Source organism: Nipponia nippon, unplaced genomic scaffold (genome assembly GCF_047370975.1).
Source record: "Nipponia nippon isolate SJK-2023a ecotype South Korea unplaced genomic scaffold, ASM4737097v1 scaffold_3, whole genome shotgun sequence".
NCBI lineage: Eukaryota > Metazoa > Chordata > Aves > Pelecaniformes > Threskiornithidae > Nipponia > Nipponia nippon.
Window position 1 is genome coordinate 65,288,191 of NW_028262347.1, and position 27,225 is coordinate 65,315,415.

The following is a 27,225-nucleotide window of genomic DNA, read 5'->3' on the forward strand; positions in this document are numbered from 1 at the left end:
ACAGCTGCATCTATAAAATCTAACAAAGACTGAAACCCCGGGGCTGTGCACACCAGGGCTGGGAAGAATCTCATTTAACTGTAGCTGTTCAAAAGAAGGTCTTCTGAGCTAGTCCCCTTACCTCTCCCTACCATCAGTATAGGCAGAAACAACTTATCCAAAGAGGCCTTCAACCCATTTAAATAAGGATCCTATTCTAGAGAAAATTATGTTTCTACATTGCCCCTAGGAGGGTGTCCTACTTTTGACAGATGAAGCGTGACATGCTTCATCTTCATTTCTTGCTGTGGCTTCATAGTTCTTCATTGATTTTCACTTTTCAACCCTTTCCACTCTGAACTGTGTCTGCCTGGGGATTAACACATATTTTAGCGTTTATCTTTTAAAATATAAATTCCTCCCTTTTATAAATAGTTCCCATTTGCAGGGTCCAAAGTATTAGAGTAGCACTTTACCTAAGTGTTCATGAAAACACAATCATGCTGATTGTCTGCTTTGGAGTATGACACAAGCATGCCCCAAACAAAAAACATGCTCATTTCTACCCTCTGTGAAGTGCTATGGAAATCTGCTTATGCTTGTTTTAGTATAGCGCATGTCTTTGCTGTCCTCTGCTCAAGGCTGTGCATAAGTCATACAGCCTCTCCCTGCCCTGTGCAAATTTACAATGAGGTGTTTGAGAAGCAGCACTCCGCTAGCTTTGTCACCAATATCTATTTGTAGCTCTGTTATATGCAGTTTCTTCAGGTGTTGCCCAAGCAGGACCGATTCCAGTGCACTGCCCTGACGTGTAGCCTTCCCCCACACGCTGTGCTTGGCCACCCAAAACATCCCCTCAGACAAGCTAGCAATGTGCGAGAACAAGGTTTGGACAGAACTTTAGATCAATGAGGAGACAGATCTGTTGCAAGCACATGCCTGAGAGAAATTTTCACTATTAAATGGCTCCCTGACCGCTGCGTACAGGCACTGTTGTATGTCCAGTGATGGCAAATCAGGGCTCTTGTGTCCATTATACAACTGAAACTGGTAATGGACGTTTGAATGAGAGAGAATCTTTCCTGTTCCGCTCCAAAATCTTGGTGGACAGTCAATCTCTGAAGAATTTTTTGCCCTCTTTCCTTCTGCCCAGGTAAGACTGGATAAACCAATATACATTTTTTTAAAAAACCTTTTCATTTTTCATATTGATTTTTTTTGGTATTTAAGCTTTCTGAATGAAAGGTCTTTGAACCAAAAAATTAACTTTTTTTAAAAAGTGTTACGACAGTTTCTTAAGATAAGTTTGATTTTTCCTAGAACATTTCAAAAGCAGGCAATCCATTGAAACCGCGTTCCATTAAAAAAAAAAAAAAACAACCAGCATTTTATAGTGGAAAAAAGTTTCACCTGAAAGTTCCCAACAAACTCCATTATTTTGTAATTGTTTAGCTCATGTCTTCTCAGCATGATGTGAAATCCACCAAACAGAAGACATTCCCCCTCCCTTGTATAAAATTATGGGGTTTTTTCCCATATGTGTAATGGAAAATATACCAATTAAAACCACTGAAAACTTTTGGTTCCTTTATTTTTCATTTTAGGAAAACAGCATAACAAAATCTGGGATTTGATGTCCACATTTGAAATGTCTCATATTTTCTATAGAACACCCACTACTTTAATAACTAAGCCTGTATACACTGAATTCTGCTCTCATCCTTATCTGTTGGCTCCTGGCAGGAAAGGTGAAGTCTAACCCTCCTGTTGTAACACATGCAATCATTGGCAGTAGCTTAGCCCTTGTTACCCAAAATGACAGCCTGGCCAGATGACCCAGGAGTATCTTAATTTCTGCCAAAGAATGTGACTTTTACAGAGGGAAGCTCTTGCTCCTTTGGGCTACTGGCAATTCTTATTCTTCCCATCTGTAAGGAGAGCTGAGCCCTATCTTCTATGCTGGAGGGATTTAACTGCTTTGACCTTGCTCCCTGTTCTTTTTTAGGCTGGAGTTTTAGCAGGAAGAATTTTATGATGCCGCTGATTCATTGTGCCCATACTCCCAGAAAATGATTTGACGCAGCTGCTACCAGTAATGCTTCCATTTGGGAATATTGCTCCTGTGCCATATGGATCCAATCACCCCTGCTCAGCCCTGCTCCTGAGTGTTTTTCAACTGCAGGCAAAATCACAGTAGCAATTATGGTGGGAGTCAAGGAAAGCCTTTGGTCTCTAAACTTAAATGAATTAACTCAAGAGCTTTTTGAGGCATTCCTCCTTGCCTCCTTCCCTCCTACATTGCTTCACATCTTTAAGCCAAAGGCTTTGCTTTCATAGTGATTTATTCAGCACCTTTAGCAAGCTGATAATGAGAGAGTGAAACCTGGAGAGCTAGCTCAGACACTTCAGAGACAGGAGAGGAAGAAAGGGACGGGGGAGGGAGGAAGGAGCAAGGGAGGGAAGGAGGGAGGGAGGGAGGGAGGGAGGGAAAGATGGAGCAACAATTGAGGGCAGAAGGAAAAGGGTATTTTTGTCTCTCCATTTCTTTGATATCATTTTTTGCTGGTTTTATTATTCTCCCTGGTTCTTTGTGTTGGGAGAAATGAAGTTGGCAAACTCCTTTGAGAAGAAGGCAGCAAAGTCAATTTCCTAGCGCTGCCAAGTAGGTTCCCATGTCTAGACAGTGCATACAATGGTTGGCAAAAGGCCAGAAACAGAATTAATGGATTTACAAAATAGCAGCATTTCTCTGTATTGATTTTCTCAGGGTGTTTCCAGAACTCAGGGAGAAGTAGGTAGTTACACTTTACAATTTTTTCTGCTAATAAAAGCCCTCAGAGGGAAGCACTTAATAAAGACACTTCTGGTCTGGGGGACATTGTCTAAAGACGTCTCTCCAGCAGGGAGAGGATGAATATTATTAGATATTACATTAACCATAAATATTACTGTCTGTACGTGGAGGTTGAGGTGGCAATTTTTATTGTGCTTGAGTGAGATTCTACTCTTTTAAAGAAAAAGGTAACCTTGTTCACAGCCCAGTGGTGAAACTATGAGTCCGAGTGAATGGCTTAAGCAGGGAAATGAGTAGTTTGGCATCAGCCATGTCCCTTTTCCCCTGTATGCAGTCAACTCTGGCAACAAAGTTTTCAAAATATACATGTTCAGTGAAATGTGCCTAAACCTCCACTGGGAAGACAAACATAAGTAAGTTTAGCTTCAGTGCTCTGAATTTACAGGTATCCTTAGTTGTAGGCTTTCTGTAATGTTAAATTAACTTAAATACATGTTAAAAAAAACCAAACGTGCATGTTGGAAAAAGGTTTTTTTTGGACTCTGCTTTCCAAAACATATAGAGCAGGGGATTAAGTCTTGGCTTGCCATGCTGTGTTTCGAACAGGATTGGCAACTTCACCCATTTGGAAGTTAACTCTCGTATTTGCAGAAACCTCTTCCATCTGTGAAAACTCTCACTATTGGCATCTTGAGGCCCCCCTGAAGCCATATGTTGGCAATTATAGGATGGTATAGTGTGTGTGTGAGAGAATTATTTGGACTGTAGCGGTATACTGAAAATTCAAGTTATGCAAATAGTCTGTGATGTGATAGTTAGCATAGTGGGGTCTGCAACCAGTAATCTATTCTTTGAAGGGAAATGAATCAGAAATAAGTAGATTTAGACTGTGGCTTGGGAAAACAGAGTTCAGGTACCTATTTGTGACTCTATTGTGATCTTGACAGGTGTCTTTTGACCGTCAGGATCTACCTGTAAAAGAGACGTAATAGTATTTTCCCACCTTACAGCCTACGAGTAGAATACATGCTTTGCAGAGTGCAAGGGACTTAAATACAGAGCAAGCAAAGGAATATATTCAAACACATAAATTTATCTGATTGTTTTGAGAAAAAAGCAGATAAAAAAGTGACTTTTCTGGCTTTCATTGTGGAAAGCTCATGGACAGCAAGGTGGTGAAATGGCTGAAGGTGAGCTTGGACTGAAGAAACAACAGAGCAAATGGCAGTGGTGGGAAGTCTTAGAGAGGACAAAGATAGGTGTAAAGTCCTGAAAAGGTATGAACAGTGAAAATCCTCAAATATTAACAAAAGAAAAATTTAGAAAGAAGAAGTCAATATAGAGCACCTTATTAAAATTACTTCTTTCCATTCTGGAGTGGCTGGGCTGAAGTATCCTGATCCTGACAGAGCTGGTGCACCCACTATGCCCGAGAGACACACTCTTCAATCACTTGTCAAATTGCTAGACTGACTGTGCACCAAAAGCCAGATTTACCTGGTCAGGGATGGTCCCCAGTCTCTACCACTGCTTCCTCTGCTGCATCTGAGCCCTGTCTGCTCCTGAAGTGGGGGTGAGGCAGCATCCTGGGACCCTGAGGAACTAAACATAGGCAACCTATGTTCTTTATTCCTACTCCCAGATGTTTTCTAGGTATGCCATGCAGCTAGGTGTGCATTCATAAGGCAAAAGGAGCTCAAAATACATTTGGTTGTTAGTGGTGCCATCTACCCTCATAATTAACTAAAAATTTCTTTTGCTTTGATATAAAAGGATGGCTACAAAAGAGTCTTACCTATTCCCTTTTAACACTTGGATGACAGAAATATATGGAGGAATGCCTTATTGGAGGCCCTTATCAGATTGTTGAAGGGACCTTGCAGGTAAAGGCGAAATCTTCTGAAGGAAGTAGAGTCACTGGAGGAGGTGAACTGAGGGAGGAACAGAGATGTGGGTAAGACAAGAATGAGTAAAATGGTACTCCAGACCTCTCTTGAACTTCACATTTGACAAGAAGGCTGGGGAAAAGAAAGTTAGAATTTTTCTCTTAATTACTACAGAGAGTGTCACAGCCCCGTGGCTACTGTAGGGAAGCTATTTTTCTCCACTTATTGTCTGTTTCACAGTTCACAGGGTAATTCACTCAGTAAAAAGAAAAAATAAACAGAGATACCACATACAAAAACATTTTTATTATTGTTATAATTTGCTGTTTAATGCAATGCTTTAACTAGGAATACAGCAGAAGTACATACACATATATTGCATGTAATTTTAGTTGTGTCTTCAAGATACTTCAAACCCTCATCATCTCAGTCCTTCATGAATTGTTTTGGTGAAGCACCTTCTTCCTTCATCCTGCATAACATATTTGAATGTTGCTGAATAACACAGATGTTTTTCTTCCAAATGGAGCACAATATTACATCCAAATTCCCAGTTAATGACTATTATCAAACTTTGCTTTCACTGTATGAATGTTGTGTATAATATGTATATATCTATACAGAATATATAAATATATATCTATAATGTATATATAATCAAGTGGGTCAGCTTTACACAGCTAACCATAAACTTGTGCTTATCTTATTTATATGAGATCAAATGTACAGCATCAAGAATTTGACCAGTCCCCGATTTGTAAGACCCTCAGTTCCCAGTCTTACTGTATGATTTTTGGATATCACATACATGTAATGCATTCTCTTCTTCCCTGCAGTAGTATTTTTCTTTGAAGAAAAGAATGCAGTTGTTTTTTTATATAAATGAATAACAAGTTTTCCATACTCTTAAGTTAAAAAAAGTCTCAAGAAGAGATGAGGTTCTTCCTCGTACATAGAGCTTGAAGAGTAATTGGACATTCATTGTAGATATATTTACACTGTAACCTTATCTGGATAGTATTACACATAATATATTATTTTTTTACACAATCAAGATATGGTGTTGGTCATGTTAAAACACACTATCTAAAGGTATTTACAAACTGCTAGTCTCTAACTTACCAACCACCTCTGCAAAGTGGCACCAGAATTAAGGGATAAGATATAAGAAGGTCTGTTTATTGGCAACCATGGAATTCTCACCAGTGTTTTTATTATTACTACCACTACTACCATGATGTGCTTCAGAGAAGGGCTGTCTTTGGGGTACAGGTGTAGAGATGGACCCCCAATGGGGGCAGAAATCTCCCCCCCACCTCCTCACAGCTTACATAAGCTGGGGGGAGCAGAAAAGCAATCCAACCATGACCTGTTTGTCCCTTCGCAAGTTAGGGCATGCCAAGCTTCTCCCCCTGTGCTTTCTTCAGTGCTGTCAGGTGAGACAGTCCAAACATTAAACACTCAGTGAAATCCTTCCTTCCAAAGGCCACTGTAACATGGACTGTGATCATACTGCCTCACATACCACCCACAGCCACTTCTCCCAGAGAGTCAGAGCACTTTGGGCCATCTCAAAGATAATAGTTTCTGTGTGCTTCTTGGCAAGTACAGTAAAAAACCAACCAACCAACCAAACAAAAAAACTAAAAAAGAAGCTCACTATAAAAAGACGAAAAAGAGTAGTTACCTAATGGCACTTTTCAGGTTATGAAGAGCTTTGGAACGCGAAAAGACACCAGTATTTGTTTCCCTTTATTTGGTTAATACCGGAATGAAGTATGTAGAACAAATCTACCCAGTATCCTGAAATATGAGGCCTGGGAGGACTGAAATGCTTGTGTAACCCACTAATTCCACAATGTAGCAAAAGAGGCTATAGCAAAAGGAGGGAATTAAAAACATAGGAGAAATAATTGCATTGGTTGTGGTAAATGATTCATGTCCAACTCAGCCTTGCTATAATTACATTCTTAGGCTTGGTTTCTCTGTGAATACTCTGCTAGTAAGCACAGGAATGAAAGGGGATTCAAGGGAAGGGAGGGTTGCCTTACCATTGCACAGGGCATAAAATTAATCCGTGCATGCTGCTGCACGATATTCCACCATTCACTCTTTGCCATTATCCACTGTTGTTTCTAATATGGAGATGGCAAAACTGGGGAAGAAGAAAATTGAGTTGGGTTTGTTTCACATGAGGGTTTTTTTTACTTCCAATTTAAAACCCATGCAGAAAGGATTTATGGAACTTGTCACATAGTAGTTTGGGTTTCAGTGGAAGGGGATTTGCGTGCTGGGGAAGGCAGTATTTTGGTGGGGTTAAAGAGTTTGAATACCAGCATTCACAGTGCCTGAAAGGCAAGAGAAACTGCACACCTGTAGCTAAAACACAGGCGACATACTTGTTAAAGTGAGGAAGGAGGAAAGCTTTTTGTCAAGACTGTGACAAAAGGAAAGACAGGCAGAGAAATGAGAAAAGAAGCCACAGCAAATTAAGGACCATCTCTCAGCTTCTTTCAGGGAAAGATTTTCTACAAATTAAAAAAAAAAAAAGGTTTCTTAAAAGTCTAGAGTTTTTCATGATATACAAGAACAATAAAAGTGGTACTGTATAGAAATCACATCCCTAGCAAGTGTCTCTAGACATGTTATATAAAACATCTGTAGAGCCAGGGGTGAAAAAAAGCCTACTTCTTTTAAGCTTCTCAACTTCTACCACTTGCACTGCTGTCAGCTGAGAGTACAGAGCCATCTAGGAAGAGATCTTTAGAAATATCAAAGGCTCCAAACCCACTACCTGTCAGCATAGTCCCCCACCCATGGGACCAGAATTTGTTTTCCTGCTCTTTCTTTCCTAAGACTTTAGCTTCTCACAAGAAGTACTCTGATTTGTCAAAAAAATAAAGACTTTTAGGAATTATTGTAATGGGAGGGAAAACAAATACCAGCAGCACTCTTCCTGTCTCCCCAGCTGCATCATGCCAGCTTTGCAGCGTGATGGCTGTGAGGATGCTATTTGGTCCTACAAGGCTGGTACAAGGATCAGCAATAGAAGTGGCAAGGAGAGGTGCTGCCAGTGGACGTGAAAAATTCAAAAAGTGTGCCACCTCAGCACCACAGGAGAAACCAGGAGGCCTATTCACAGGCAGCACTGGGGCAGCTGTTGCATCCATAAGAATGAAGAAGAGGGATCAAAATTAATCAAAACTGGGGGAGGGGCCAGTGAGTTTACTAGCAAGCCCCACTGCAAAGCAGACACATGGACAAGGTTGAATCCATCAGGAAATGAAACAAACAAAAAAATGTCCATCCCCTCCTGCACCTGTCCCAGCTGGGATGGCCGAGGGTTTCTTCACCAGTGTGTGGGCTGTTCTTACCACAGCCACACTCAGTAAAGACGCCTCCTCTTGTCAATATGTTTTGCTCCACCAGAAAAATATAAACCAGAGGGCTGATAGATTTAGCACTTGCTTTTGTCCCCATCATGGTTTGTGGATGCCAGACAACTGATCCCTGGGATCCATTTGAACACTCCCATCTCCACGACCATTTGTGAGGCAAAAAAGAAAGAAAGAAAGAAAATCTGACCTATATAGATGTGTTTGTTGGCTTTGGATTATTTTTCATCAGACAATGTTCAAACTCTTTGCTATCTCTGAATGGATCCTCATGGTTCCTAGTAAATCAAATGAAAATCCCAAACAGAAGGCTGACAGAAATTTTTCTTAGGTTTTGCCCTCACTGGAAAACAGATTTCTCAACTTCAGCTTTTTTCTTTCTTTCTTTCATTCTTTCTTTTTTTTTTTTTTTTTTTTTTTTTTAACCACAGATATCTTTAATACTCAGAAAAGATACCAGTTGGATTGACAAGTCTTCAGAATGTTGTCCTCTCCCCGGAGAGTGAAGGTAGGGCTGGCCTGTGACAGTACAAGTCACTTCCCATGGATCTGCCGACATGACAGATCCTGCTGCAGCAGGGCTACTGTCAAGGGTTGGTTGGGCCTTTTCAGTTTTAGCCTGTTTCTGGAAATAATTAAGAGGAAGAAAAGGAGAGGGCAAGAAGTGCTAACTACAGGTTTGGTTTTTGGTTTTTTTTTTCATGAGTCACCTGCACAGTTTGCTCAATTTCTATGTGAAACGAAAGTGGCCAGCACATCACATGGTGTGGATGTGCTGCTGGGATCCTCTGGCCAAGCCCAAGGTGAAGACGTGGCAGCACCAGCAGCAGGGCCACCTGGGGCCTTGGGGGCGACGGGGCGCAGGTGACAGCCAGGGAAGCCGGAGGAGGTACCCAGGGAGCGCTGATCTTCAAGACCGACATCTACATCTTGCAGAACTATCACTCAGAAGGGAAGTGAAACCTGGTAAACGTGGTTTGGGACACAAAGGAAAGACATGAGAGCTCAAAAGATGTTCAAAAGAACAAATTATTTTGTGGCGCTGAAAGATTATCCCACTTCTTGTCTTACTGAGCCACAACCAGCTGAAGACCCGAGAGGTTCCCAGTATCTCAGGGCAGGCTCTGCCTCCTCTCTCCCTCAGGAAGGGGTAGAGAGTGTCATGAGTAAGTGTTAGCTCTGCACCTCCCACCAGCTTCCAATGAGTGCAACACAGACACAATCCCATGCAATACCTTGAATGTTAGATGATTATTTTTTATGCATATAAACCATGTTAAGGTATGTGTTTGCATGCCTGTATATGTACATGCGCAGATGCATTATGTCATCTATTTTTACATCGTTTAATTGTCTGCAAATGTGGAGGTACCATGGAAATATTTTTTCATTGAACTGGTACAAGGTGGAAACACACAGGGTTGTGAGTTCTGCAAGCCTTTTAAATATATTATAACACAAAGCAAAGCATCTTGTCCTTTAGGATTGCAAGTGGGGGTGGTGCTAGGGAAAAGTGCTAGAAAGCCTCAAACTGGAAGGTATTTCTTTTTTTTTTTGTTGTTTATTTCATGAATGCTGGCCCCCAAATATTTTTTTTCTGAAGAGTATTTTGAGTGTCATCCCATCACATAATGAAAAAGTGTAATTGTAATCTATATCTTGCACTTAACCTGTAGAAGTGTCCTTAGCTGTTACAGGAATTCATAATTTATGAACAAGTGACAGCTTCAAAGGTGAGAATAAAGGATTTGCACACCTGCTGGAAAACTGGAATTAAAAGATTAAATAAGAATATACAAACCATTATTTCCCAGTTTGAGTACCTGTACTATTGATACCCACAGTACTTGCTGAAAGAAGGAAGCAAGTGTGTTTCTTTTATGAAACTTTTCCAAAGAAATAAGATTTAGAAAATGAAGAGATTTCATTTCATCTTTCATTTATATCTGGATTTTTAACACTGTAACATAATGAATGATCTAGAAATGATCATGTAAGTCTTTCCTTTGACCTATCAAGATAAGCCTAATGAATGTAGTTTTGAAAGCCAAGCAGCACTCAGTTTTGCAAGCCTTATCATTGAGTAATTCTTCCTTACAAATAGGAAGATGAAAATAGTGATAGTAAATATGACTCAAGGCAAGTGAGGGTTGCAAAATTAGATCCTTGGCTGCATGGAGACACTTAGATATATTAGGATGAAATCACTAGGGGTATAAAATCAATGAATGCATATTAAGACACATTAATCCTGAGTTTAATGTGGCTTTAATGTACTGCAGTTTAATCCTCCTCATTTTCACTTTCTGCTAGGAACTTGTACTTTGAAACATGAAAATTGTCATATTGCCAAAGTGCTTTGACACTGTGTTCCAATAAGCTTGTCAAATGTAAAACTTAAGTCTGCAAGATTAATTTCCCTGTAATCTTGAAGGCTGCTATTTGGAAGTGCATTTTGGAAGACTCCAACGTGGTAGCATGAAATAACAGAATGATTTAGTAGTCTATTTAGTAGGTGGCTTTCACTCCAGAAAACAGTCTCTTGGGACACTGTCTATGCAGCAAGCTACTTTTTTGGGTAACAAAATCTGTAGGTGTACCTTCACTAGTGCCTGGAAGTTAGAGTTACTAAGAAGGAGGTAACCAGAATATGCATAACTCACAGACAATTGCTGTTTTCAGTAATCTGATACACTTTGTCCTGTCCACACAGTGCTTAGTTGTGCTACAGTAAATATCAAATATTGAAATAGTACATTCTTTGCCAGGCAGAAAAAATTTGAGCTGGTGTGGAGTAGCAGATAATATTTGAACTTGACCTCTGCCAGCCCCCCATCCAGACTATTTCAGTATCTGGTTTTGTGTAATCATGTTTTCCTCTCTGCCTTTTTATTAGTGTTATGCCTTGGCTTACAGTTAAAATATTGCTCCCAGCTGATACAAAAGGCAATGTAGCCAATATCTTTTCCACAAAGTAAACATCTTGTCCAGGATACAGCAAGGAAGGACCCTGGTTTCACAATAAGGGCTTAGGCAGAGCTTGATCTATGTGGGCATGTCAGCCCATCTTATTCATTTCCTCAACAAATGAGTGTGAATCATCTTTTGACTGGTCAAGAGCATGGTCATCTAATATTAAATATTCATTCTGTGGAGCCTCAGCATACCTCTTCATCTGTACATCCAATTTTAAAAGGATGTAACCTCTGTTTTCCTGGTAATAGCCTAGCTGAGGCCCTTTGTTTGACCACTATGGTGGCTGACTGGATGAGACCTTTGAATTTATGACTTCTTTTGATATTCAGTCTTCGTGCCCTGGTACAAAAAGGAAGAAAAGGCTGATGGAGGTAAAAGACAAATCCACGAGTAGATGTTATATGACAAACAAAGTGAACAAAATTGTCTCAAAAGCTTTGGTTTACATGGATGCTGAAATAGTCTTGGGATGTAGCAATCTGGAAAAAACCACCTTTTTTTCACTTTTATCTTGACATGATGAAGGAATCATGGAACAAAAGCTCCTAGAAGAGGACAAGCGGCAGACTTTGAATGATACACAGGTTAGGCAATGGTTACATGTTGAGAATAAGTACACTTTCAGAACTGATGCAGTTTTGGAAATGGTAGTATCATAAACAACATAAAATAACTTTCATCATGATTTACCTAACGTTAAGGTTCTTACATGACAGTGACAAAAAAGCTTTAGACAACTTTGAGCTTTAGAAACCTTCTACCATGACTCATTTGGATTACGTAATGATCTTCCACACTCCTATGCCTCTTCCACACAGTTATTGTTAAAACTCCTTTTTTTTTTCCTCTAGATGAAGACATATTAAACAGACACAGAAAAAAAAAAAGAAAAATAAAGAACAAGTATTTTACACATAATGATGAAAAATCGTAGACTCTAAAGCCCTTCTGCAGAATATTCTCAGAAAGCAAGGAACTGTGCCTCCAGTCCACATACTTGAATAATTCCTCAAACATCCCCATGTCCTCAGGATTTATTTTCAATAATTAAAAAACTGTTTTTAAGTGTAGTTCTCAGGGGTGGAGCTGGTGCCCCATGCCAGTATTTCCACTAACATCCTGGATTGCACATTCTGTAGAAGAGCATAAAGTGCTGTGGCATTTTTTTTTTTTAATTTAATTTGGAACTTCTTCACCCTTTCTATTATTATTTTTATTATTATTTTTACCTTGTAGCTCCTATATTCTTGTAATGACACATAAGAAGGTGCTTAAAGGTCTTCTTGAAAGTAGCATTGCACAGCGCATAACAAGCAGGGTTGATGGTGCTGTTGATATAACAAAGCCAATAACCAATGGTCCATACAGTGCTAGGGATGCAGGATGTGCAGAAGCTGTTGATGAGCACCATCACGTTGTATGGGGTCCAGGTGATGATGAAGGCCAGGAGGATGGCCAAAATAGTCCTTGTCACTTTTTTCTCTCTAGAAGGAGGTGGTTTCTTTTTGGCTGGCTGCTTTGTCATCTTGACGATTTTCCGCGCTACACTGTTCTGCTTCTCCTCCCCGTTGGTGCCTACAATCTCCACAGTAGTGTTGGTGGGGGCACAGCAGTCACCCTTTTGGGACTTGGTGACTATCCTGATGCATGTCAGCTTTGAGTTCTCCACTTTGAGACGGTCTTGGGAGGCAGAGCCCTGGCTGGCATCTTTGGCAGCTTCATCCTCTTTCATGTTGGAAGCGACCACACTGACAGAGGTGGAGTCGTTGGAGCTCTCCTTCTCCTCCCCTTGAACACAGTTCTCTGTCACAGTCTCTCCAGTGGTTTTTCCGTTCTGAATTTTGCTGTGCTCCAGCCCATCCCCACTGGTTGGGATGTTGTTATTGTTTGGTTTCACTATTTTACCTTGGACAAGACTGGGGGAAACTGTATCTTGGTTTTGGGCAGCTTCCTTTTTCCCTTTCTTTATCCGACTCTTACTGGCTTGAGAGATTTGCCAGTAAAGGACAGTCATGATGATAACAGGCAAATAGAAGGCTGCAATGGCAGTGCCAAAAGTGACGGCAGCATTGGAAAAAAACTGTATGTAGCAATCCCCATCTGGGACAGTCCTTCCTCCCACAATGAACTGCCAGAAAAGAATTGCAGGGGCCCACAGGATGAAGGACAGCACCCACGCAGCTGCGATCATCATGCCTGCCATCTTAGTGGTCCGCTTTACAGGATATGTCAGAGGCTTGGTGACACAAAAGTATCTGTCAAAGCTGATAATGAGGAGGTTCATTACAGAGGCGTTGCTGACCACATAGTCAAGAGCCAGCCAGAGGTCGCATACCACAGGCCCTAAGGGCCAGTAACCTATCACAGTGTAGAGGGTGTATAGGTTCATAGAAAAGATGCCGATGATCAAGTCAGCGCAGGCCAAGCTGAACAGGAAATAGTTGTTGACAGTCTGTAGGTGCCTGTTGACTTTGATTGACACCATGACCAGGATGTTCCCAATTATGGTAACTAGACTGAGAGACCCTGCTACCAGGACGATGAAGACCACCTCAACAGTTTTATAGGGGCTCTCCAAAGCCATCACATTTTCGGTGGAAGAGTTTATGTACGTTGAGTTATTCATTTCTGTTCTGCTAGCAAGATACCCAATTATTACTTAAGCCTGCAGAGGAAAGAAAACAAAACAGATACTGTCATGAAATTAGTCCATTTACCTTTAGGAAATGGATCCCAGAAAAACTACTTGGAAAGAGTTTAAAGGTAGAAGATGTATGCAGAAGGACCAGTCAGCTTTGGCTAATGAAAACACCTTGCAACATATATCCCCTTAGGAGTAACCAAAAGGATACCTCTAAATATGTGACAAAGACAGAACATTTGAATCCAGATCTAGATTTTTAAGTTCTCAGATGCATTTTTCTCTTTGTCCTGTTATAAAACTAATAATGACTTGAAAGTTTTGGAACCAGATCTGCATATTGATTTCTTTCCTACCAACAAAATAGTTCACTTTGCTCATTTCAAATCCTATTCCAAACAAAACAATCCAGTCCTGATGGTATGCCATTCTTATAACCAGAGGTGAAGATGTGATTTACCAGGAGCCAGATCACACAAAGGTGACTTATGTTTCCACCTTTCCTTCATGTTCCACCGGGGTATGCTTCTGTGAAGTTTATGGAACAAGTTTGTGTCATGTGTCCCTCTAATTTTCTTACACTGCAGTTACTTTTTTTGTTAACACTTGCAAAGATTTTGGCACTGTATTAGTCTGACAATAAACAAAAAAAAAGGTAAGTCTGTTGAAGTCAATAGAATTAGTAAACTCGCCACAGCTGAGCATCTGGCTGTCTAGTTAGATGTGTACAATTTTTTTCTTCCATTTCAGTGAGATTAAAATGATTTTTTTACATCCTCTTGGCTATTTGTACCTGGAAAAAGGGTTGGTTTGTTTTTTTTTTTTTAGCATGATGAGGTTATCTCTTCATGCTTGCTTGCTTGTACCTTCCTCAGTTTTTTCAAATCACAATATTTTTAACCTTTATCACATAAAGCTACGACGAGAGGTATGAAATGGATAGCAGGGTAACGATAAAGAGCAAAACAGATAAAAATCAGTTCTGTTTATACACAGAAATTCTTTTTGTGCCCTGTATAGCTCACCAGGAGTACTCAATAAATAGTAATTAAACTACTAGCAATAGACATTTGATAGAAGACCAAGAAAACAGCACATGCTTTTGCCTTAAGGATATATGCTATGCTTTTGTGCATCCCCTGGAAGTCAATAGAATGCACTGGAATTGTACAGTCAGTCTCCGAGTGCTCATTATTTATGAGCTGTGCTCAAGGGATTATTGAGGCATGAAGGCCAGATGTGACAGAGAAGTTAGGTTGTTTCTAATTGGTATATTCTCCTTTTTTCCCCACCCATAAGGCATCACTTCTTTAAGACAGAGCTTCTAAAAATGGGGGTGCAATCAAAGGCAGACAAAAAATTCAGTTATGCTTGGCTCCTCCATACATCAGGGATTAAGGAGTCCTTCTCTGGCCCCTGCAACCTACCTGCTGATGCACAGATATATACAATCCCTATCACTTTAATGGAGCAATGCATTTTCACTGTCATTTCATTGCCGCATATTTTATTTCAGATGCAAAAGGAAGAAGATGATGCAAAATATCAGCACAACAGCAAAACCCCTTCTGACCTCTAAGAAAAATAAGCAAGTCTGTCTCTGTGGAAAAGTTAAAATGCTATACCAGGGTAAAGGATTTTCTGTCTGAGGCAACTTTGTAATATTGTAATTTATACTTAAAGAAATACAACTGGCAGAAGGTGGGGCTCATGCATTTGCCTTTGCTTTTAAAAACAGCTAAGATTTGTTTGCCAATTCCATGTTGAAGTGAACACATGGATAAATAGATGAACATAAGGCTAGGCAGATATATTTTCCTACTATCTATTTGCAGGTACATCCTGAAAAACCCTTGGGATCAGGTTCAAGAGAACAAAATTGTGAGGAGGAATGCTTTAATTGAATATGTGCTTTGTACAGTAAGAATAGGCTGAGTGGAATATGAAAGAATTTATACTCTGTGCAAAAAATAGACAGGAGAATAGCCCAGACATCTTTAATATATAGGACTGTCATTTCAGCAATTCACTGTGTGTTTTTCACCCAAAGCCTTGCAGCTGAGCAGCTGGCTATCCAGTTAGATGTGTAAGATACCAATTTTTTGGGACAAGCTAAGAACTTCTCCCAAGCAGATTGTTTATGAACATTCTTGACAGAATGCGCTTTTGATGAAAAGACAAAATAACTCACAGAGATGTATTGATTTCAAAAAAATTTCAGCTGAAAAGAGTTTGCAATCCAGGGCTCTGGTGACAGAGAGTGAGAAGGGGAGCAACAAGGGAATTACAAGGAGCAATAAGGGAGCAACAAGGGAAGAGAGTGAGAGAGGATCAGAACAGAAAAAATTGTGCTATATGATAAGAAACTAAGTGATTCTCTACAATTTCATTTTGACAAAATGTTCAGAGGTCTTGTTTTCATTCCACTGAAGAACTAAAATTCATTTTAAAACCTTAAAACTTGTTGTGAAACCAAATTACCATCTTCCAGCTAACTTTATTCCTAAGTCTTTTCAGCTGATTTTTTTACCCACTTCCAGTGGAAATATTGGTAATTCAGTATAGATTCCCTTGATTTTATTATCTCCGCTGCAAGGAGCTGGATGACAGCTAAAAGCTAATTTTACTTGTTAGGAATAGGATTTCACTGTGTTCTTTCGAATGGAAGCAAAGCAGAGGAGTCCCTTTCCCTGTGATCTCTCTTTGCACAAAGCTTTCCTGTCATGAGAAGACTGGTAGTTCTGGACTGCAAATTACATTAACAGTTATCACTTTTTTAGGTATGGAGAAACATACCTGCTGTCACTTACTCCAGTAAAGTCTTCCTTTGCTTGCATCAATATGATTGTAAAGTGAACCAGATTTTGCTGTGCGTGTTGACAAGAAGGCATAGGGCTGGAGAAACATTTGATTTCAACCAACATATATCATCGCTGCTGATAGAACTACCATTATATAAGTAGAGACAGGGGTATGCATGCTTCCTAAGCCAAGACCCCCTGATATCTGCTGGACTCTTTCCTGTTGGCTCCAGTAGGGTTTGAATCAGGCCTGTAGTGAGGTTTCTGTTTCTTATTGTGGCCGCTTGCTCCCTTGGTACAGGAGTGCCCGTGGAATACTTTTGTTTTTTTGTCATGCTACAGAGCCCATCTCTCCTGCTGGAAAGGCAGTTGTTATGGGAACAGATGTTATTCATCAGGCAGATCTATGGGGCAGAGGCATTTTAAGGTAATATGACCTCCCGTTATGAGAAGTACCAGATCTTATTCTTGAACAAACAGAGCTCTCCTCTGCAAGCCTATGGGTGTTTGTGTGAGTTGCACAATATGGCACTGACTCCCGTGGGCTACCATAATTTATCTTTGTATACTAAGTGCATTCTTGCTAAACAAAGAATACCCAGAAAAGGCAAGAAGTTTCTCTTGTGACCTGAAAACCATCCAAGTTAATTTTCTGAAATATATTTTAAAATATATATGACTTCGTGGAATGCAAACACCGTAATCACTGCATGGAAAATGTTCAAAGCCAAGAAATCCACATATAAAATAATTCATTGTTTGATATTTGATATGTAGTTGGGAAACATCTTCAGTGCAGTAGTTTCTCCCTTCTAAAGAATTACTTTGTAGTGCTGAAAATCATGCCCTTCCCTTCTCTCGAGGAGACAAGGGTTTGGGGCAGAACTGGGGGATTTGGTGGGCCACATGGTACATTCACTTTTGGTCTGGTGTGATGCCAGGTCTTTTTGCAATAAGTAATAGACAGGCAGAAGCAGGGCACGAGTGGGTTGACGTAGACCCCCATTACCACTCGCAAGGAGAAATGTAGTCCAGGCTGACACAGGCTGGGGTAAACCTTCACAGAGCATGCTGGTAGCCCCGGTCTCCTTCACGTTCCTTCATTTACCTCATTGTAAAAGGGTACCACGGTGAGTGTGAGGAAACAAAATAATGCCATTGAGGGTATTCATCCTATTCCATTGCAGACCCTGAGGAGGAAGCCTGCAGAAATGGGAGGGCAAGGAGAAGGGACAAGGACTGCGTGTCACTCTTAGGACCATGATCCTCAAACAGGAGGTACTTAGGTATTACGTCCTGCTGACTGTGCTTTCCACTTGTCCTGACAGGGTCCCATCCCTTTGGTGCAGATGAATCTTGTAGCAATCATAGTAATTTTAAATTTAGAATATATCTCCAACATCTGTCACAAAACAGACTATGGAAATGTTGTGGAAACTGAAAAAAATGGCTGATATGCCACGCCTGTCAAAGTTTGTTAAACAAATACTTCCTTGTATTGTGCATATTGCCAAGTTAAATATGGTAAGGATTTAATGGCTTCTTTGAATCCTCTGAAACCATATAAAGGTCAAAACATGAAAGAGGAACCAAATGAACTGTACCTGAAAGTTATATTTGTGATTTAAATGGGATTACCCAGGAACCTATGTGCATTGCTACTCTGAGCACTTTTCAGCATTCAACTCTCAAACAAAAGTAAAATATACTTTTTTTAACTTCTCCTCTTTGATCCAATTCCTCTCCAGTCCAAACCTGTGTAAAATGGATTTGATTTTTGCTGTAGCAATAATAATTTTTTTTTACCCAAACTGGTTTTGATCCTGAACTGCACTGGTTTTGATTCTCAATTCGTTCCTGGCACGATTTAAAGCCACAGTGTGAAAAAAAAAAGTGATACAAAGCCTCTAGGCCTGTGACAAATATACTAGGCATTTTACTCAGAATTTATTACAGACTTAAGACAGATTATAGATGTAGTCTGGGCTTTTGGTAAGAAATACATTTCAGAAAATTCCCAAATATCAGAAGACTAAAATCTTCACCACATGGGTTACCTTCTGTAATCCATTTGAAACTAGAAACATCTTTGCAAAGTGTTACAGCCTCAGTGTGGTCCACTCTTCTCATTTTCATGCACTTTTTCTCAGTCAACATGTCATACAAAAAACCATATTTTGTGGGCCTGTGTGGATCTACTTTTCCCCATCTCCTCATGAAGGATACCTAATGGCAAAATAAACAATTTCTGCACATATCTTGAAACAACAAGTAGATCATAGTTGTAGAGCATTAACAGAAGCAGACTAACACTGTGCCATTAACAAGAATTGAAATAAAGCAAAAATAAAAATACTTCCCCAAAAGCAGTAGGGAACTGTACATGAGTAGGCAGCAGTGTTGGCATCAACATTGTGCTATTGTTAGGGTCTGAGGATTTGTACAGATATTAACTACATCTTGCTCACTGCTGTTCTAATAGTCTAAAACTGCTAAATACAGTGCCATGAGCCCAACTGGTTTTTATTCAAAATTATATAATCATAGAATCATTTAGGTTGGAAAAGACCTTTAAGATCATTGAGTCGAACTGTAAATCTGGCACTGCCAAGTCCACCACTAAACCATGTCCCTAAGCACCACATTTACATATCTTTTAAATACCTCCAGGGATGGGGACACAACCTCTTCCCTGGGCAGCCTGTGCCAATGCCTGACTACCCTTTCAGTGAAGAAATTTTTCCTAATATGCAACCTAAACCTCGTCTGGTGCAACCTGAGGCCATTTCCTCTTGTCTTATTGTTTGTTACTGGGGAGGAGAGACAGACACCCACCTCGCTACAACCTCCTTTCAGGTAGTTGTAGAGAGTGATAAGGTCTCCCCTCAGCCTCCTTTTCTCCAGGCTAAACAACCCCAGCTCCCTCAGCCACTCCTCATAAGACTTGCTTTCTAGACCCTTCACCAGCTTCATTGCTCTTTGGACACGCTCCAGCACCTCGATATCCTTCTTGTAGTGAGGGGCCCAAAACTGAACACAGTATTTGAGGTGTGGCCTCACCAGTGCTGACTACAGGGGCATGATCCCTTCCCTAGTCCTGCTGGCCACACTATTTCTGATACAAAATCATACAAGGAAAAGTATAGGCAGTATAGACAAAAAAATACAATAATCTCTCTAGTTTCAGGAAATAACCAAAAAGAAGCATTTTTTCCTCAATGGACTGGATAATTATGTATTTCTACTGTATTGGTACTGTTGTTAGTATTACTATTGTTGTGTTGATAGTCACCCACTTGTACTACAACACTTAATCTATTATCTTTCTGTAAGTATAGTTTTGGCTGCACATATGTCTTTGTTTTTCAGGACCTGTGCAATCAAGAGAGAATTTGCATTTGGTCTTTGGGCAGCTGACATCATTCCAAGTTAAATTCTGCATCTTAATGCATTGGGCAAACCTGGAAAATATGCTTAATAAGCATGGTTTTATCTAACTGGTTTTGATCCACAAAAAGGAATCTTTACCTCCTGGACAAGAGGAGATAACTTCACTTATGTGCCTCCTTATTCTTGCTAGGATTTTATATAAAGAACCCTTGATCCCAAACCAGTGAGCAAATAGCCAAGTATCTTGGTAAAGTTATGGCAAGGCTTTTCCCTGCACTCTGGTGAAACCATATGGCATGGTTTCCCGTATGGTAAAAGTGACTGAATACAATGGTCCGTATCATTCCTTCTGAGTCCTACCTGCAATACTGCGTACCTTGTCAGAGGTGCTTACACGCTGGAGAGAATTTACAGAATGGCAATTGAAAAAGCATAGTGTTTCACCACTACATTTCAGGCAAAGTAAAAAGTTCAGGACATTTTCGCTGTGGAAAGCTAGAATAGAATAGCAATATTTTCCTATTTCAGGTAAGCTGTGAAGTATGTGTGTGTGTGGTCTGGAAATGTAGTTACTAAGATCAAAAGAATTTTATAACCCTGAAATCAGAGAACAAATGATTATTTGGTCTATGGAGTGTGAAAGGCAAAATGGAGCTCTTACTGAAGCATCCCACAGTTCTCTCTAGCGGGTTGAGTTAAATGGATAGGATCTCCATCTAGAGGCACAAAAAGGTAGCTACCACATAAAGCAGTCATTTCCAGCCAGGCTTCAACATGTGCTGAAAATTTAGGTGCAACTTAAGTCTCTCTCAGGTGGAGGAGCCCCATATTTTATTAAAATTTACATTTTATTATCATTAAGGAGCAGATATATAATTTGATGAAATTCTGAACCTATTACAATTAGTTATTCTTGTAGCAAACAGTCTGAATACTGAGGTATAATTAGACTGGGGTAGCCACTGCACAGACACACATGCTCAGGCCTGAGTTTGCCCACTGCAAGCAGTATTATTTAATCGTCACTTTAGGCATGATCCAGCTCAAAGTGTTGTTTCAGAGTAGGTCATAAATTGGTCAGAAGAGTGGCTGGTGTCATCAAAAGGGACTAGCTCGTGCCACACACACATTCATCAGTGGACCTATGCTGTTTTCCACTTGCAAAGGTTATAGGCTAGCTAGAAAAGGGAGGTCGAAGTGACAGATTTTAGTTTTCCCTTATGCTGCACCACTGTTGTTGGAAGTTGACTGAAGCTCCTCACACCAGTCAACCCCAACAAGACAAGTTTTATCTGACTATAACTATCTTCTTCAAGCACTTCAGATAAAATACTCATACCAGAACTGAGACTAAAATTGTACCTATCCTCAGCCCTGAGAAAGGTTCCCTCAGCAGAAGAGTTATTTAAGTTTCTGTTAAAATTGAATTGGAGATCATTAGATTCCAGGATATATTCTCTGAAGGAACAGTGCCATGATAGGTAAGTACTCCCTCTGCAGCCCAGCACAAATTGGAGGCACAGTACTTCATTATCCTCATATCAGCTATCACGCCTGTGATATTAAATAGAAAAACCTTATAAAAGCTACTCAGAGTCCCTGGGTGACAAGCAGCAAAGCTAGAGAAAGAGGAGAGGGTTCAGAAGACTGACTGAAACCAGCTTACGATTTATTGTGAATACCTGGAGCTAATACATAACGGAAATGCATCTCTTACTTAAAACACGTACAGGTAGATCTAAATAAAACCAAAAACAAAACAAAAAAAATCAAACAAACAGAAAACCAAAACCACACTCTTTCTGTTTAAATGATTTTTTTTTTCTGCCAAAGCCTGAGGGAGTATTGGTGATGAAATAATAAGAGAGAACTGTAATACAATACAGTGGGATCTCTCAAAGAACCACTGGTTAACCCCTTCAACCTGCCAGTGAGCACAGCAAAGATGCTGTGATATTTCAGTGAATCTCTGCAAATCCTTCCAAGTCATGGAGGTCCTTTTGGGACCCCGAATAAACCCATGGAGACTCTCACTGTTCCTCAGAGATTTTGCAGCCTTCAGTAGTGTATCTGACAGGAATATTAACATACTGAGGGCCCAAAGGGGCTCTTACTGAAGTTAAAGAAAATCTTTCCTTTTGCCTTGGTTGGAAACAGTGTTAGTACATTGCTTTTATCAGTGGTTTCCTTATTCGCTCACTTATGATCTAGCGGACTCACTTGTGGTACCTCTAGATGATCTTGAAACTGCTTTGGAAAGCACCTAGTTTCTCTACTCAGCAAATGCTTTTAAAATTCTTGTAAGTCCATCATGGTCACTCTCACATGAAGTTCTCAAGAGCTTGAAAATCTAGTCTGTTCTGCTTCTGTGTCCATTAATCTTGGGGATTTTTACACATCTTCCATCTTACTTAGCAGCTTACCTAAGGTGTAGATTAGAAGCACAGAGAAGAAAGCTGACTCAGATATAAAAGGAGTTGACTCAAATTCTTTGCAAGAATTTAAGCATATATTGAACTCAAGTTCAAACTTGTTTCTGAGAGGGCAGCTAAATCTTTTTTTAGGCTTGTATTTCTGCAGACCACATTTGAGGCAGTAATAATGAAATAGTGAAAGAATCTATTTAGTTCTTTACTTTATCAGAAAGGAGTGGTACCTAAATTCCCAGATCAGAATCCATCTTTCCAAGAGAAATATCCAGTCTGAGAGAAGACTGAAAGATGGAAAGATGCTAACAATACTTAACAAAATGTTTGTAAAATGTTTCCAAATCTCAAATGAAGTGTTTGCTATAGCTAATTATAAACATGTTGATCACAGCTATGAATGTTTACTGTGAGCCTGCATGATCATCTCCCCTTTTGTGGACAGAGAACCTCAAAGATTACGTATTCCTTGCCAAAGGAAGGAAATATGTATTTAGCAGTTTTTCTGCAGCATTTATGTTCACAGTTACTACATTATTATAGGCTCTCTAAGTCTCTGACTGTGTTATGTTTCGCTAAATGACTGCTACCTACTCTAATTACATAGACTATAGTTACAAACTGATTGCGTTTTTACTCCACTACAAGTTTAAGAAATCCACATCTAATTCTGGTTCTGATGCATGACTCCAGATATTGGTCTCAATACGCTGCAGTTACACTTAACAAAGTAAAATACCTTAGCTTTGTATATGAATAATTCACCATGGCATTAAGAGAAGCCCCTATCCTATGTTGAACAATAATGTAATGTTTAACAAAGTTAACTTAATAACAGGAAACTGGTGGACTTGTCTCTGACCGTGTACCTTCTGTTAAAAATATATTCTGCATCACTGGGCCAGGAAGACTAAAATGCATAAGCAAATATTCTCAAGCTCTCTGCTCATTTTGATTTTTAAAGAGACATTGCAAAAGTTGTTCACAAACTTTGACCTCCTTTGCATGTTCGCAAAAAGAAAATAATGGAAACATTTGAAATGCAAGGTTTCAAAAGTGCTAAATGGGATTATTTGAAACCAAAGATATTAAAAGCCTGAGGGGCATTAACTAACACAGGACAGGGAAGAGCAGGCAATTATTGTATGCATAGATCTGCGCTGTGAGGCATGAAAAGGCTACACAGAGTACTTTCCCTAGGTGCAATGCTTCAGCTCAGCGTCTCCCTCATGGGAGGCAGTTTAGTATGATTACTAAACACAAAACCTTATGTCCCTGTCACAGGAACTGCTTGGACACAGGTGTGGAGAGAAAATACTGTTATCCCACATGGGATTTTGCAAACTGATGGGAATCTCTTTCACAGCAGAAGCACCACGTCAGCTTCACCTAGACTGTTGCTAGGATGACTTGACTTGCATGAATTCAGTTGCTCTCCCATTTCTGGTATTGAGGATCTCAAACTGCCTTCATTAATATCCTGAAATTCCATAATTTTGTTGTAGATTGCTCGCTCCCTTGCTTTGGCAGGCTTAGCTGTTATTGTCTGCAAGTTTGCTGTTTTTGCTTCCTCATCTCAGACCACCTTTCCACAGCAAGCATGTCCGAGGAGGAAAAGACTACTAAGTAACACATTTTGTTTCCTGAGGTTTTACTTTACTCTAATCTTCTGCAGTGTCACCTACATGGTCCAGTTCTCTCAATCTAATTCCATCTTTACTTAACAACTCTTTAAATTGGGACTTGATGGTAAAGTAAACTTATGGGAAGTGAAATACTATCTAGATAGGAGTACTATCTAGTAAAGTACTTAGGAAACAATCTCCTCCATTAAATTGCTGAGTCCCTAGGGTGCCATGTCTGAGATTAAATCCCTCCCACTGTGCCATGCACCAGCAGCAGAATCACTCAGCAGTGATTGCTGCATTGCAACGTGCCTCCACGCAGCACAAACCTGTTTGATATGAGCACCAGTACGTGCCTAAAGAAAGACATATCAGAAGGTGTGGGGCAAAAGAAAGGAGAAAATAAATGGGTTGAAAGAAAGAGGAAGGAAGTGTGGACAAGACTGAAGTGTGAATGAAAAAGAAAGGAAGTTAATGAGGAGAAAGCAAAAAAGAGTGACTGGAAGTGAAATGAAGAGTTCTGTGAGAAAATTCACCGGGGCTCTTTGAAAAATATGAATGAACTTCTACAACCTATGGATGAAAAGACAATTTATATCATTTGAAGTTCTCCTGACACTTCCTATTTTTCAATGAAATAATTTTTGTCTTTTCTGTTAGAATGGAATAACAACAAAATGATTTTTTTTTAAAATTCATTTGAACACTGTGCCCTTTTTTACTTTTCACCTCCCTTCTCCCCAGCAGAAAAGAAACAAAATAAACAAACATATGAACAAAACCTCCTAAATAAAATCCCTTCAATTCTATCTATTGAACCAAGCCAATTTTCATTTTGTTTTGAACTGCTTCTTTGAAACAGTGAAATATTTAAAACAATAGGAAAATTATTTACAAACATTTTCATGCAGCTCAAAAAAGCCTTATTTTTGCTTGCCATCACTTGTTGCCTGTTTTCAGTAGAAATTCCTCACTGAGCCTAGTTTCAGTACCTGTCTGTATTATCCCATGCCAGCCCATGGAGAGATCGGCTAGCATTCCTTCATGTCTTGCGCAGTCAGCAGTATTGTCGAAGCACTGAAGTGACTCGAAGATCTGAAATCTGACCTCCAATAGTCATTCAAACATTTAATTTCCTAAATCCTGCTGCCATTCTCTGAGATTTGACCTCCATAACCTCTTTGGAGAAGAGAACAGAACTGATTTTTTTAAAAAGTTACTCTTCTTTCCCTAATTAGTAATTCCAGTGTATTCAATTTTCCTATAGAGATGATTTTTTTTCCCTTGTAGCTTGCTTTTGTTGTTTCCTGTGCTTTTAGTTATGTTGTGGACATGAACTTATTTCCCCTTTGCCCTATCATTCATTTGTTGCTCAGTTCTGCAGCAAAGACATTACTTTGAGTCTGGGACCATTAGCAATCAGTTCCATGATGGGTATGCCTCCAAAAGGTATGAGATTCAGATAATCAAGCGGGATTCAGATGTTTATCTCCCCATAAAGCTGGCATTTCTCATAGGGTTTCTGTATTTCTGCCTGTGATCCCTGGGGAATGCGAGTTGTGCAAAAATACAATGGAAAGAAATTACAAAAAGTAAGCAACTAAGTGAAACTGTGACTGAACTCTGGGGACCACTGGAGCCTGGCATCCAGCACACCACATCCTCGCTGTCTCAGCTGAATTGGCAGAGGCACAGCTCAGCACCGTGGAACAGCCACAGCTCTCCGTGAAGTCACTTCCTGGGAATTTGAGTTGTCTTAGTATCTTTTTTTCCCCACTCTTGGTTGTATTACTAAGTGCTTCCTACACACCTCCTCTCCTTAATTACAATGCTCCTCCCTTAGATCTTTGCAGTGACTCTGCTTTAAGGAGAAGCAGGATCTGATCTGGGACAGACCCACATCACTCTTCTCCTTCATTCCCTTTTTGGTTTTCCTTGCTGCCTAGTGCAGCACTTGATTACCCTTCAGCCTCTCTGGTCTTTCTCATCTTATTCTCCACCTCTCTGCTGTTCAGATTAGTCTTCTGGCTATCATTTTCCTTAGGTTGTACTGTGTTGTTTTTCTCATCTTCTGGTCTAACAGTTACTTCCTTTGCCAGCAGTGCTCAGCTCTCATTTCTCTGAGCACTTTGAAATGCAGAAAGGCAAAAAAGATTCATGCAGTCTCATATAAACCTGCTAGAGGGTCTAGCAGGAAGCAATGCTGTAGTAACATACTACGGTGCTGCCCTCCCACTTGAGATGAGTATTGGATGAGGTTGATCAATGGCTCTACCAGGCAACTTACAGAAATAGTCTTAACCTTCATCAGCTTTTCTCTGAAGCTTGTAAGAAACTGATACATCAGTACTAACTGTTCCAAAATCATGAGACCCAGTTTTGCTCCCTGTTTGAGAATTATCAGTGGGGCAGAGTATCCTTTATGTAATACCCTTCATGTAAGAGAAGTAATGAAAATTGTTTTGGATGAGAAATGCAGAAGACCCATGAGTGGAGAATCGGGAGACATAACCAGTCAGGACTCAGGTGTTCTGCAGATCTGTGTGTTTGATTATGAAGTGAATCAGATCCATCTGAGCAGGAATTGTTTTTAGTAAATATGAAGAGTGATGTGTTGTGAGGGTAGTTTGGAGGGGCCACCTTACAATAACAGAGAAATGACAGTATGTTTTTAACAATGTGAAAGTGTCCAGTACTAGCAGAGCAATAACAGGGTTAGGTGGAAGAGAAAATGATAACTATATCTAACTTATGCACATATAATAAATAATATTATATATAGAATGTACGTGTATGTTCAATTATTTCTTCATAAGCAAATTACACCAACACAGTCACTGAACACAGTAGCAGCGAGACCCCCGAAATGGCAACGCAGAATCAGGATGGGAGAAATGGTTTTCCATTGCTGAAGCTTTTGGTTCTCTGCAGCTCCCAGAGTTTGAGGCTGAACAAAGCCTCAATAATGCCACGCTTATTTGCAGATGTCATGTACCCCAGTCATATATGCCTTGTGATAGTCTTTGAGAAGTCTATGGCTCAAAGGCGCATTTCATAGCTCCTTGCTCTCAGTCACTCACACTATAAGCCTGTGACTTCAAAGGGACATCTGAAAGGAAATGTTTGGAGAAAAAAAAAAAAAAAAAGAGAAAGATTGTCTGCTTGTCCCTTCTTTTTTTTCTGCTCATGATATAACAGGCTTAAGATATTTCAGTATAACTGCTTCTCAGTGGGTTATTTTTTCCTTCTTACTTTACAAAGACCACAAAAAGAAATTGGCAGTGTGAAAGAAAACAACTGTGTGATCCCAAT

The 27,225-nt window shown here is 39.9% G+C and overlaps 1 protein-coding gene across 4 annotated transcripts in view; it reads right to left on the reverse strand.

Moving 5' to 3' along the window:
* Positions 1-5,052: 5,052 nt before the first annotated feature.
* The window catches only part of CHRM2 (cholinergic receptor muscarinic 2), a 101,862-nt gene continuing 79,689 nt past the window's right edge, over positions 5,053-27,225 (reverse strand). The window contains exons 2-3 of one of the 4 annotated variants that reach the window (XR_015706801.1): positions 11,721-13,695; positions 5,053-9,017 (exon numbers count right to left, since the gene is read on the reverse strand). Coding sequence is in view for 3 of the 4 variants with exons in the window: in XM_009464765.2 (XP_009463040.2) it covers positions 11,473-11,575; positions 12,260-13,656 (1,500 nt within the window). In the remaining variant the exon portion in view is untranslated. Of the gene's footprint in view, positions 13,696-27,225 lie in introns of all 4 variants that reach the window. The other 3 variants (XM_087767260.1, XM_009464765.2, XM_087767261.1) reach the window with 3 other exon arrangements.